This window comes from Pholis gunnellus (assembly GCF_910591455.1).
Source record: "Pholis gunnellus genome assembly, chromosome: 19".
Classification (NCBI taxonomy): domain Eukaryota; kingdom Metazoa; phylum Chordata; class Actinopteri; order Perciformes; family Pholidae; genus Pholis; species Pholis gunnellus.
In genome coordinates, this window is record NC_136546.1 from 4,331,945 (window position 1) to 4,345,045 (window position 13,101).

The following is a 13,101-nucleotide window of genomic DNA, read 5'->3' on the forward strand; positions in this document are numbered from 1 at the left end:
AAACAAAAACACACAGTGGCCCAGAACTGTCCGTCAACAAGCCAAGAGCTTTTTTTTAAATGTTATCGATGTCAGCCCAGATTGAGACTCTCGAGATAGTTGTGCACTAAAATGCAAGGTAAATGGAAAGGATTCTGTTGATGAATGAATTAGCTTTTCTGTCCTCTAACCCCACATTTACCACACAGTCAGAGAACTTTAATGCTAAAAGGGCCTCCGCTCTATATTACCATCCTGGCAGCCGACTGTAATCCACAGATTCCAGAAGTAGGTGGATAAAAAGTCCCTACAAAGTAAAAGTTTGAGTAACTTTCTCAACAAAAGATAAGTTGAGACATGATCTCAGGGTACAAGGTTTTATTTGTTACTGTGTCATAACGTGTTTTAACTTACTTGTTGCTGTACGAACGTTGCCACGCCTGCCGGTCAAACAACTGTGATGACCGTTACTGAAAGAAAACCACGTTTTGTGGCTGCAGCGCTTTGTGGTTTATTGAGGGTAATGTCAAATTTAAAAAGAAAGTCGTTTTTTTAAATCCCTGTATGAATGCTGAAAACTCGTATGGACACCAAAAAGCTCTCAAGTCCTCTACATTTGTAGCAGAGATACCTCAGTCAACTTTTTTTATCAACTAGGGAAACCATTAACTGAAGGAGCCAAGCATTATCTAGACTCTAGAGCATGAACATGTTTCTCATTTATTGCCTTTGTGCAAACAAACTACAATAACCACCTCGCGGATGAATGCTTCCGCCAACCAGTCATGTTCATGTTTACATCCATGTCTGTCCACAACGTCGTCACTTCATCACTTTATCCTATTAGACATTTGTGTGAAATTGTTACAATCAGCACATGAATTCTTGAATTATGGCCAAAAAAATCAAGTTTTGTGAGGTCACCGTGACCTTTAGACCACCACATTGTAATCAGTTAACCATTGGTCCAGGTGGACGTTTGTGCCCAATTTGAATTAGACATTCGCTCGAGGTGTTCCCAAAGGATTACGTTGATAAGAATGGGACGGACGTGAGGTCACAATGACCTTAACCTTTGACCTACAAATTCTAATCTGTTCAGGTTTGTTGTTTTTGGCAAACTTGGAAATAATTCCCTCCAGTGGTTCCTGACATATCACTTTCACAAGAACGAACCGAATGGACGGAACGACAACCCCACAAACACAATGCACGGGGGCAGAAAAAGATTGAAATTTGAAATTTGCCAGCGTTTTTTTTTTCTCTGTCAGTTTTAACCAGAGGAACATTTTAATATTTCCAAATGAAACCGATTTTTTGATCTTTTTCCACAGCAAACAATTTGTCACAACACAAAAAGCATAGGTGAAACAATTCATCTTTTCTTTTGTTTTTTTTTAGTTACACCCGTATGTCAAAATGTATTCCTCCCCTGGTCGACGACGGGTCATTTCTCCTCCAAAAGAGTTTGTCCGACCTGGAGGTTCGTTTCCAGCCCGTCTGACCGTCTCACTGCTCGTGTTTCTTGTGATGTCACCACGTCTCCAGAAGTCAGGTTTTGACTTAGAGGGCAAAGTTTAGATTAATGACCGTAACGTTTGTCAAATCTATGAGTCGAGTGTCAAATGTCGTTCAAATAGAAGTTTGACTAAATGATCTGAACTTAAGGTGGATATACAAGTTTCATGACTCATCACACACCATCTCATGGTCTGCGTCATTATGAGACCCAAATATGGACCTGTGTTGAGTGAGAACTCTCTTAAGTAAACTGTCTGTCAGGATTAGTTAATATTAGGGGGAGTTTTGTCAGGGACTCCTTTAATAAAGTGACCTAAAATTGGACTGAAGGGAGACAGTGCATTCCTTTATTTCAGAGCTGGGTCAGTCTAACAGGAGCCTTGAACAAACCTCTGTATGTGTCTGAAGCAACACTACGCACGAACACACGACTGCGAACTGGAGGCCACCGGGACAACAAACACAGGGCCACATGAATTTCTCATATTTACACATTATTAACCGCTCTGTCCCTACGCTCAGCTTCCGCCTCTCGGCCTCATGTGTGGTTGGGGTAGTCGGGGTCGTCGAGATTCTCTCCGAGGCGCAGCTGTATTTCCGGCGGGTGCCGCGCGAAGACGGGCACAAAGCCTCGTTTCTTCTTTTGTCATCCGCCGAGTGAAGGCGAGTCATTTTCTAAGTCTACAGCAGAAAACAGCAGCTGGAGACTGAATGGCAAACAGAGGGCCAAGAGGGTTAGAGAGGAAACAGAACAGGGTTCTGTGGAACACCGAGTCTGTGCAGACAGTCCTCTTATGTCAGTGTGTGTCCGATGTGCTATTTTCTCTCGGCTTTGCAGAGCGCGTTCCAGAAGTCCTGGAATGTGAGTTTATTATGAGACAAGAGCTGGTGGCAGGAAGTGAGCTGGCTGGTCTCCTGGTCTTTGAGCTTGTCTTTTGAGTCTGTTAAAAGTCCCAGGAGATGGACAGAGTTGGGTAGAGAGGAGACGTGAGGGACACGGCGAATCGTGGAGGGGTCACCGCATGTCCAAACTCTCCTCTCGACTGCGTGAAGCCCCACACCTCTCTCCTGTTCGAAGAGCCTGACACGGGGGGGGGGGGGGGGGGGGGGCCGGCACATCACTGGCCCAGCCGCTGCTGACAAGAACCGAAGCGCTGCAGGACACCAAACAGGTCCTCATAGGAGACATTTCTGTGGGAGGGCAGGGACCTGAGGATACAGAGCAGGACACAAACGTTAAACATATCAAACTGTACACAACTGAACACATCCGGAGAGGAAAGAAAAATACCCATACTGAGAGCTAAACAGTGCCATCTACTGGTCATGTTGGAGATTTGTTTTGTTTTTGCTTTCTTTTTGTGATATTAAAGTTCAGACGGCAGCTTACATGAATTCAGTGAGTCTGATGTGCCAGGGGAGGAAGCCCAGCGTGCTGTCCACGGGACCAAACTTCACCACCAGCTCAGGGTCTGGGACGTTCTTGGACTCTGAAAGAAACGAGCACAGACAGGCGGCACGTCATCAGCAGTCTTTTACCACTATGATTGCAATTACAGCTGAAAAAAAGTGAAACCCGCATTTAAATAGACCTAATTATGAAATGGTGATGGCGACGCAGTGGTTTCTATCCAGTAATAAGTGTGCAGAAGTTTTCTTCTTACATTTGGGAATCTGGATCATCATCAGTGGACTGTCGCAGTTATTACGTAATCGCCTGATTGCGATCATTTTCCACAAATTTAAAGCCAAAGTTACAAATGCGGCAACAGAAAGTGAATTAGGTGCGTTTCCATCCGCTGGGGGAATTAAGGGTCTACCTGAGCACAAGAAAACATGGCAAGACCAGAGCTCGGCTGTCCAGATCTTACTGCTGTCGGACATGTTCCTCTGTTTCCGCTCACATCAGTCTGCATTTTGTTGCTTTCTGAAGCAAGACGACGATAGAGGAGCTGATAACAGTCTCTTTATTGTCTCCTCTACACATGCAGCGGTGTGTTTGACAGCTCCAGGGGGGGGGAGTTATGCTGGAGTCGTCGCTTCCATCCAGCTTTTCGAATGACAAAATTCACATAAAGATGTCTGTGCTGCAGACAAATTGTCAAAACAATGGCGCCCTATGTCTTCTAAACCGCTTTTCCTCGACCTCGATGGAGAACATCACGAGGTTGAGGAAAGATGTGGAGGAGGATTCATTAGGACTTAGAAAAGACAACTGTGCTGCTCAGAAATAGGACTCCACTTACATGACTGCTACGTAATTATGATGCTAAGGCGGATGTTATTGACGTTATTGCCACAAGGAATTGTGGGGCGGCACTATCTCCTTTCCTTTGGTAAAGCATGGTCCCACACAACGTCTCCCCGTGCCTCCGGTCTGGAGGCTGAATTAAGAACTGGCTTTGTGTTTCCTTGTCGCATATTAACTTGGGAACATAAAATCAAGCCTCCTTCAACAGCAAGTCAAGGGCTTGAAATAAATCTGTGCAGCAGAGCGCGAGGCGGAGCATCGTTTCAGCAAACTATCCGCAGACTTATAGTCTCTCCTTTTGCAAATGATTGCATCATTTCGATGAGCGGATTCAGGTCTGGTTCTAAAGCAGCACAGCTTCAATCCTCATCACGTCACTGCTCCACTCACTGAGTGAACAAAGGACAACTACACACCAGTTTAAGGAACTTTGATTCCCTCATTTAATGAGTGATTGGAGGTGAAACTGGGTCACTTGTTGTGGCTGCAACACATTTGTTGTTTCTACTTATGACGCATGGATTTTTTTAATAATCCAGAGATGTGAATGAACAAAGTTATTTCATTATAAATAGATGCAATACACACAACATAAACAACACTCTTCAGACAGATCCATACAGAGCAGAACACGTCAGCGCTCTCTGGTGGACTGTGATATGGTGACACCGTTCAAACCTCGATAGAACGATAGTATCGGTCGGTCGATTGTCGTTTTGAGGTTTTTCGGGTAATGTCTGCACGGTTGGCCGACCCCCTTGGGTCAAAATGATCCGCTGATTGACATATCGGCTTCATATCAGCTCCGTTGCAACTTTCACCACAGATTCTGTATCTGCTTACAAAGTGATTAATAGAAACTAAATGTAAAAAAATAAGAAACCTAAACTAACTCCGATATAATCTTGTTGAATTTAAGATAAATCCTGTATCTTCTAGTGACTTTTCTTCCTATAGTCCTTGCAATAAAAATATGTAATAATATGTTAACGATAATGATTTATTTTAAACAAGTGCACTGCAGAGTGCAGATTTACTTCAGCAAACGGGGACAAGTCAGACAACTGTGTTAACTAAATGCTCATTGAAGTATTTCATCATATGCAAAAAGAAAGAAAGAAAGAAAGCATGATGTCGGCACTATTCATCAGCCGCCCTGCTCTCTCAATATCTGCATCGGACATTGAAAAGCCCACGTTGGTCGACCACTAGAGGAAAGAATACTATGACACCTTTCCTCAACAGTATGCTGCAGATAAGACACAGACACACAGACAGTCACTTCCTTTAATCAACCCAGCGGTGTTTCACTACAAGTGTGTAATCAATATGTGTAATTGAATTGGTTTTGTGTGTAGGTTGCTGCATAATGCGGCACTGTCCTGATGTCAAGAATGTAATAGAAAATATAAAGCTGGGACATGCCTCACTGTCTGTATCCCAAACACAAGACACTGTCTTTGTGAGAGACACCAGACAAACGAATATGGGAAAAAACAACTTTACTTTTACACACACACAGTCATGAACTGGTACCTCTTAGCAGCACGTCCAGCATGGAGACGCTGATGTCTTTGGAGCTCCTCTCTTTGTTCTCCACAGAGCGACAGAGCTGCTGCGCTGCCTGGACGATGCTCTGCTTCCCGTCCTCTGGAGACAACACCTTCACTGTGGGGCTGCAGGAAACCACTGAGAGAGAGAGAGAGAGACACACACACACACACACACACACACGATTAACTTCCATTTTAAAATTCTCCTTAAAATGTACCAAACCATATAGTCAAATTGAAATAATGTATTTAATATGCAATTTGGGAAATAACTGAGATGGTAAATCTCCCAGAGTGGATGTCCTACCAGGAGAATGTTCTACAACTCTTTCGTTATATTGGCCAAGAGTTTTGAAGTAGATCAGTGTAACAGACCAAAGAATCTACCTCACCTATTTTGTTATCTAGATCTACCAAAACCATACAAAACTATAGTAGAAGTATATGTTTTCATGCAAGATCACTCATCCATACAACACAGTCCAGAGAAGAAGCCTTTTACTGGGAGACATTCTCACACAGGAAACCAAGTATCACTTGGGGAGAACATATTTGCAGAAGAGGCATTCCCTCAGATATGAATCACGCTCTGGCCTCAGCCCTTTGTTCCTACATGTTTACCTATTTGAGAGAGTGTTAGAACATTGACCAACCATTCAGGACCCAGGGGCCCTCACAGTTGACCCTCATTTTTTTATATGTTATCGGGCATACACTTGTTTAGATCTCCTCAAGCTTGCATGTTGTGCCCACTATCGGTTGAGCAACAGCAGACTTCTGAGCGAGTTGTGTTGAAAGGAAGCCTGGGTGAGGGTGAACCCACCCGAATGAATTGTAAATGAACTGGAACTACAGTCTATAGGAAGTACACCAATACTACAAAAACTTACACACTGCTTGCGTAATGAGAGAAACCTGCTCCACAGGACATCGTTATCGAGGAAACTACATTCCATTTGATGGGTTCATGGGGAAGAGACTGTGACTCCATGTGATTGAGACATTCAAATATCAAAAAGAAAGTCAATGGAAGGGTGACAGGCACCTTTTGCGTGACAGACACAAATGAATTTCCCCCAAATGCTAGCGTGGTACAGAATTCTCTAATATTCTGTTGGAGTACTTCATTGCACTAGTGTGAGATAAAAACCTGTGGATGTGGGTTTTTGAGGGCTTGCTGGTGGTGTCAGTTTCTGTCTTTTGTGTCCTGGAAGAATATCCTAAAAAACGAGTCAGAGGGCACAAATCCCACTCATGAAATGTGAGGCGAGGGCGTAGGGCTGTCCCATTGTCAAAACCAAGTACTCGAGGGCTCTCTCTCACATGTTGAGCCCTTTATATGCACACTTTTCTTAAGTCTGTGTTTCAGCAGACTTTGCCTGAGGGAGTTACCCACAATTCATAGGGTTGTGACAAAACGCAGTAAAAAAAACCCCCAAAAAAACAAATGAGGACACAAATCTTGGCGTTTTACACAACAACAAAAAAACGAAAATCATGAAATCAGAGGAATGCAAGCAGAGATATATTGCATATCTGGTTCATTCCTCAACCATGTCGTCTCATTTTGATTACTGAAGCTGTATTGACTAAAACGAGTAAACTAATTATTAAAACTATATTATTATTTGACAATAACCAGTTCAAGTCCTTGCAGCCTCTCACACTCAACCAGGAGACATCAGTGAAGTCCCCGAGGGTTCAGGGCCTAAGGCCTCAGGTGGGGACTTTGGGACCGGGCCTAAGACCACGTAGAGGAACGCAATCCTCCTGTCCTGGTACTGATCCAATAGGATGACAGTGGACCGGAGCAATAAACTAAAAACTGAGCCTGTGGTTTGTGCATACAGCCATGTTTTCCGTCATGTTCCCCTTACTCCACAGTCTTCGCCTTACTCTCAAAATAAAGCCGTTTGTTAAAATAGAAAGATTTGAGGGGCTTTGGGGTCATTTCATCCAAAGTGTTGCAACGGATTCAAACTTCATCATGTCAGCCAGTTCATTCAAGCTTGCACTTTGCACTGTAAATGTTGTGCCAACGCTCTATTTATCTGCGCGGAATGAAAATGACCCGGTGCCAGCTAGTGCAACAGTAGATATTCCTTCAGCTTAGCGTATCACACTTCAGCTTCTCAAAAGGAACGAGGCGATGAAAGCTTGTGAAAACAGAAGCGGAGCAACAAACCTGAGGGACATATTCTTATATATGAGGTTTCAGTGAGCCGGCCAATCACGAGGGACAAGAAAGTGAAGCAACGAATACTCAAAGATAAATCTCACGCTGTGCCGAGGACAACTCCACAACACAGCTGAGCAACAGTGAATCTCTTACATGCCAAGACGTCCGACATAAAGTGAAGATCACATCTAAACTGTGACCTACTGTGAGTGAGGCAATACATGACTTGTGTGCAGATTTACTCAGCCATCTTGGTGTGAGCTACAGAGACACTAGACTATTTTACAAGCATGCAAGATTTAAAAAAAAAAAAAACAGGATTGAGGACTAGTTCAATAGCGATTGAACTCGTCCTCGTACAAGATGTCACCGCCAACTCGTTGATAACATGTTCCGTTTGATTTAATCTGTAATTTGTGCTTGTGTGTAATTATATTTGTGCTTCTTGGTGCTTTTATGTGTAAATCTTTTGTGCTGCCATCTTTGCAAGATTATAATTCTCAACGGGACCATAAATAAAGCTTACATAAAATGCAAAACATGATATTGTGTTAGTAACAAAGTGCACTAAAGTAACCAGTTCTTTTTCAGAAGGGGGTTGAACCTTTGAAGTTTCTGCTGGTTTATTATTATTATTATTATTATTATTATTATTATTATTATTATTATTATTATTATTATTATTTGTTGTCTTATGGCCTCGCTCAATTTGAGGGCAAACATGAAGCAAAATCAGTTTCATATTGATTAGCGCATGTGGGCGTGGACTATCACATATTGGTTCATAACTCAAGTTGTACTTCAGAGTGCGGAAATACAGTTGGAAAAGCTGAGCTTGGTGAATCGGTAAAGCTCCAGAGACGACTTCTTTTCCGGGTTCTCCACGATACTGATTTTAGGATGAATAACTGTGGATTTGAATACATCAAAATACTGAATTCAATAAACAGCCAAATGGTCGATGGTGGAAACTGACTTATTCACACTTCTAGAGGCTACTTTGGGTTACTTTCAGTTACAGTCGGACGTTGGAGTTATTTTAAATACGAGGATGCATCGCTCCACGTAATGATCTCTCCTTTCATTAAGAAAGCAAACCGATTAGGTGTGTACATGGCAGAATCAGGTCTCCTTAATCCCCTACCGAGACAAGGGAGACCAGATTTCTCCTCCACATGACATTTAAGTTATCAGTTTACCAGAGAAGCCTTGATCATACCGAGGTGCATGTAAAGGCACCGACTAAAACAGTAGAGCCAGCTGTGCATAATCCTTACCGTGGTGCTGGTGTTTGTCACTGCCGTTGCTTAGGAACTCCACATTGTATTTGGATCCATCCGCACCCAGCAAGTCCTGCTGCTGCCTTACTATCTCCTCCAGCAGACGGGAGTTGTTCTTGCGGAAAATACCTATTTAATCCAGAATAAATAGAAACAAGGCAACGTTACAGAGGAGTCTCTGACTTCATTCAAAGGAGCGAGCATGTAGGAGAGGGAACATGTTAACGTACAAAGTAATAAAGCAGGGTTTTACATGACCAATTTGCTTCATGTGGCCGGCCTCTAAACTTCAGGGTTTTTTTAAGCGCAGGATGAAGTTGCTACTGGGATGAACCAGTCTATTCCGCACAGCTGATCGATCCCAGTTTAGAACACAGCTTGTGAACAGTTTGTGAGCTAAACTGGGATCACGCGCCAGCAACACGGCCTACATCTGCACAATGGACCTCTAGGAGAGGCTGGAATAAGTCACACTGGGTCCCGAATCGAACCTCAGAAATAAGCCTCGTGTGGACGGGATGTTGTCAATACAAACACTTCTGGTCCTTGTGCGTAAATGCATGTTACAATGCTACTGCTACTGTGATGATCATATCAAATAAACTAAACCTGGATGATAATTTAGACCCAAATAATAGATTTCCGACGGGCTTCGAGGAATAATAAAGTCTCATTTCTGTTTCCTCAGAGACCACGAAATGAGCATAGTCTCGGCAGCTCAACTTTTTTTTTTACAACTGACACACACAAAGTGGAACAAACCAATATAACTTCAACAGTCACATGATGCTACAGGAATGAGACTGGGGAGGATCATTGTTCGACTTGTATACGTTATGGTGAGATGAGTAAGGGAACATTAAAAAGGTCAGACAAACCCTAACTAATCAAACACAAAGGCCTGTGATGACATGAGGAGACGATTGCGTAGTGTATCTGTTCAGTGACAGCAAAACCCGTTCATCTGAGCCCACATTGCAGATACGCACACGTTGACATATTTAGACAGTTTCAGGGGTTTAACGGACTTAGAAACACTAATGAAAAGTAGGACACGAGAACAGCTGCTGTCTGCTATACACATTTTGGTTTTATTTAATTAAAAAGACATGCATTTTAACTATATAAGCAATGGGAGAGCGTTATTTAGTTTAGTTGGCCGCAGTTACGTTGAAATGTAACTTAAACAGCGGTGTGGCTACATTTGTCCAGTAGAACCGAAGAGAGACGGGAAGTAAAGGTAGAGGTGTTTACCGTGATGATCATAGACGCTGACATAAGAAATGCCGACAGCCATACACCAGACCACCAGGTTTGCTATGTCCGTATAGCTGGGTTCTTCTTCCGTTACCAATAGGCCGATGTGGACCGGCAGCTTCTCCAGAGACCTGCCGTCAGACAGCCACCGTGGCCGGCGACCTGCAGTGCGGTTTCCAGTCACCGGGTTAGCGTTAGCATCGGGGTTTTGATTCAACTTCTTCTGGTGGTCCGGGAACCCAGCCAGGGCTACCGGTAGCAGCAGACCGGCCATCGCCCGCTCCCACAGCCGCCCCTTCCAGCTCCGAAGCCGGACACGGAGCCAGGCGACGAGCGCTCTGTTGATGTGGACCAGAACCAGCAGCAGCCGCCATAACAAGCCGTAAAGCAGCGCCATTAGTGTCCTTATTCCCCGTAAGAGCCTTAAAGGATAGTGGTCTGACTGTGCAGTACATGCGCTTTTCTCTTTAAGTAGTATCTGCCTACTAAACCTGTTTCATCGCTGCCTGCAGCTCGGTCCGCCTGCCGCCATCTTCCTCTTTCGTTGGCAACCCCTGACCTGTGAACCCTCTGCGTGATACACGTAGCTCGCTGATTGGATGAGATACGAGTGACGCGGTGCTAAGAGCCGCCTTAACGAGTGTCAATCCGGGCCATGAAACCGCAACACTTAATAACGTGACGTTTCAGATTATTTTGTGGTACAATATGTATTCTTTTCAAGAAAGAATATAAGTAGTCGTGTCAAAGTAAAATTATATAATCGAAAATTGAAGAAAACCTTTAGCGTGGGCTGTAGGCCGACACATCCAGAAAGTTAGTGGCAGATCTAAGAAAGTGTCAAATGTACAGGAGATTAAAAATGTAGGTTCAAAGTGAATAGGGGCAGAATAGTTGCACTGAGCACCATTAATCTTGGTTTAATTAGATCAATATTAGAATTTGGGCATGTGTGTTTTGGATTAGACAGATTGTAGGCTCCATTAATCTGGAACAAATAGAGCAACATTTTTTAAATTCACATACAATAAAGACATATACACAAAGTCAATAACACTTCACAATATCACCAGCCACGAACCTCACCGCACGTCACTGTGGTAAATCCACCCTCTATTGGCAGGTGGATCCTCTACAGACTGAGATCATAAAAGTCTGTAACTCCAGCTTTAATCTCCTGTTATTCTTCACCGAATGATTAGCAGATTTATGATTCTTTACTTTACGCTCTTAAAAAACATGAATATACATTCAAAAATAGTAAAACTACAACAAAAATGAAAAGTATTACTCCCCGTCGGGGAATCGAACCCCGGTCTTCCGCGTGACAGGCGGAGATACTGTCCACTATACTAACGAGGAAGGGCCTAACAAGTCACGTGGCCCGGAAGTAAATGGATTTAACTACGTGACAGTGACCAATGCAGTGGATTTCCCTGCTGTGTAATGTTTGGTGTAGGTCAAGTTTCAGAAATTGCCGACAAGTAGAGTGATCCATGATTTAATTGAGAAAAAGACACTCATCATTGTTACTAAACTTAATATATACCTTAGATGTGTATATGCTCCGTGTACGTTTTGATAGTAGCAAAGAAGAAAAGAGAACCAATTAATATGGTTTTTGCTCTTAGAAAAAAATGTGAAACTTTCTGAATCTAAATAAAACTGAAGTAATTTTACTGCATTTGACCAACATTATCTCTTCTCATCTTGGCCCTTTGACCTCTTCTGTTTAACCATTCAATTCAGGATTTAAGTGTGACAAATACATCAATGAGGTAGGTAAATTATGCTTAGTGTTTAATAAGAATGAACTAACTCTTACATGTAGGAATGTTTGGTTCTTAAATGACACAAATATAAGGTTGCAAATTAACAACAAACATCAAGTATCAGATGAAATAAACATAATTAAATACATCTGTATCAATAACATCGATAATTAACAAAGGCACAGGTAAATATGACTAAATCTTTGGTTTAAATACACGTATACTGCCATCTAGTGGTAGAAATGGTGAACACTTTTACTTAGACAGTGTGCTCTGAATTTACTGAAGCAACAGCACAATACGGTGGAAAAATAAATATCAGTGCTAACGGCAACAACTTTAAACCTTAATATATTTTAAAAGGGCTGAGTTAGGGAACAGATTTGAAGAACTGCAATCTACGATATCACCATCTCTCAACAAGCGGGATTAGAGTTCAATATGAAGTTCAGTTTATTGACTTCATTCAAATATTAACAATATTTGTGGTGAAAAGCAAACAAATTGTTTCCGCCCGGTCTCGAACCGGGGACCTTTCGCGTGTTAGGCGAACGTGATAACCACTACACTACGGAAACTACATATATGGTGCGTTCAGGGACGTAAAATAAAAACGTGATTTTCCGCATATTGAAGCGATTCCAGTTTTACAGATTTCTTTTTATTTCTGTTTGTATTTTTGCATGCATGTATTGAAATAAATCGCTGTAAAATACCAATATGTTAAAAGCAGAAGCTAGTAATGAAAAGCAATAATTGTTTCCGCCCGGTTTCGAACCGGGGACCTTTCGCGTGTGAGGCGAACGTGATAACCACTACACTACGGAAACTTGGTGACAATGTTGTGTTCAGGTACTCCTCAAAAAGTTCGTACCGTTCCCTATTTTTCTTCATCCGAGATACTAGAGGAGGAGGTTGTTTCAGAAATCACTTTTTCTTCTTTTTTAGATTTATTTAGCACAATTCAAACAATGAAATTTAAAACAAACAAACAAACAAACATACATAACAGAGATAAATGAATATCACAGTGCAGGAAGAGGCAGAAAGCCAACTGGGCTTATTTGAAGCCTCCACCTATATAATACAGTTTTACAAAATTACAAACATAAAATATACATAAGACATTACATTACAACAAAACAAACAACGAAAGAAAGAAAGAAAGAAAGAAAGAAAGAAAGAAAGAAAAGAAAAAAATAATGAGAGTAAGCATGGGCTTGTTTGTTCAGGGATGTTGGTTTATACACCTGCAGTAACTCAACTAATTACCATAAGCAATGGTAATGCTACAAGTCCCTATGAGTGA

At 42.3% G+C, this 13,101-nt stretch overlaps 1 protein-coding gene across 1 annotated transcript; it reads right to left on the bottom strand.

Moving 5' to 3' along the window:
- Positions 1 to 349: 349 nt before the first annotated feature.
- nus1 (NUS1 dehydrodolichyl diphosphate synthase subunit) lies at positions 350 to 10,558 on the bottom strand. Its single transcript, XM_079179858.1, has 5 exons — positions 10,018 to 10,558; positions 8,761 to 8,892; positions 5,288 to 5,440; positions 2,891 to 2,990; positions 350 to 2,709 (listed from the first exon to the last, which is right to left on the bottom strand). Exons 1-5 carry the CDS (start codon positions 10,415 to 10,417, stop codon positions 2,619 to 2,621), a joined length of 876 nt encoding a protein of 291 aa, XP_079035984.1. The 5' UTR covers positions 10,418 to 10,558; the 3' UTR covers positions 350 to 2,618.
- Between the last annotated feature and the right edge of the window lie 2,543 nt (positions 10,559 to 13,101).

What these genes read in the sequence shown, in the direction of transcription:
- nus1 (XM_079179858.1), bottom strand. Translation starts at nt 10,417, where the DNA reads ATGGCGCTGCTTTACGGCTTGTTATGGCGGCTGCTGCTGGTTCTGGTC. An exon ending in CAGCGTCTATGATCATCACG is followed by an intron (nt 8,893 to 10,017) that starts GTAAACACCTCT and finishes TGGATTAAATAG; the next exon opens with GTATTTTCCGCAAGAACAAC. An exon ending in ATCAGACTCACTGAATTCAT is followed by an intron (nt 2,710 to 2,890) that starts GTAAGCTGCCGT and finishes CTGTATCCTCAG; the next exon opens with GTCCCTGCCCTCCCACAGAA.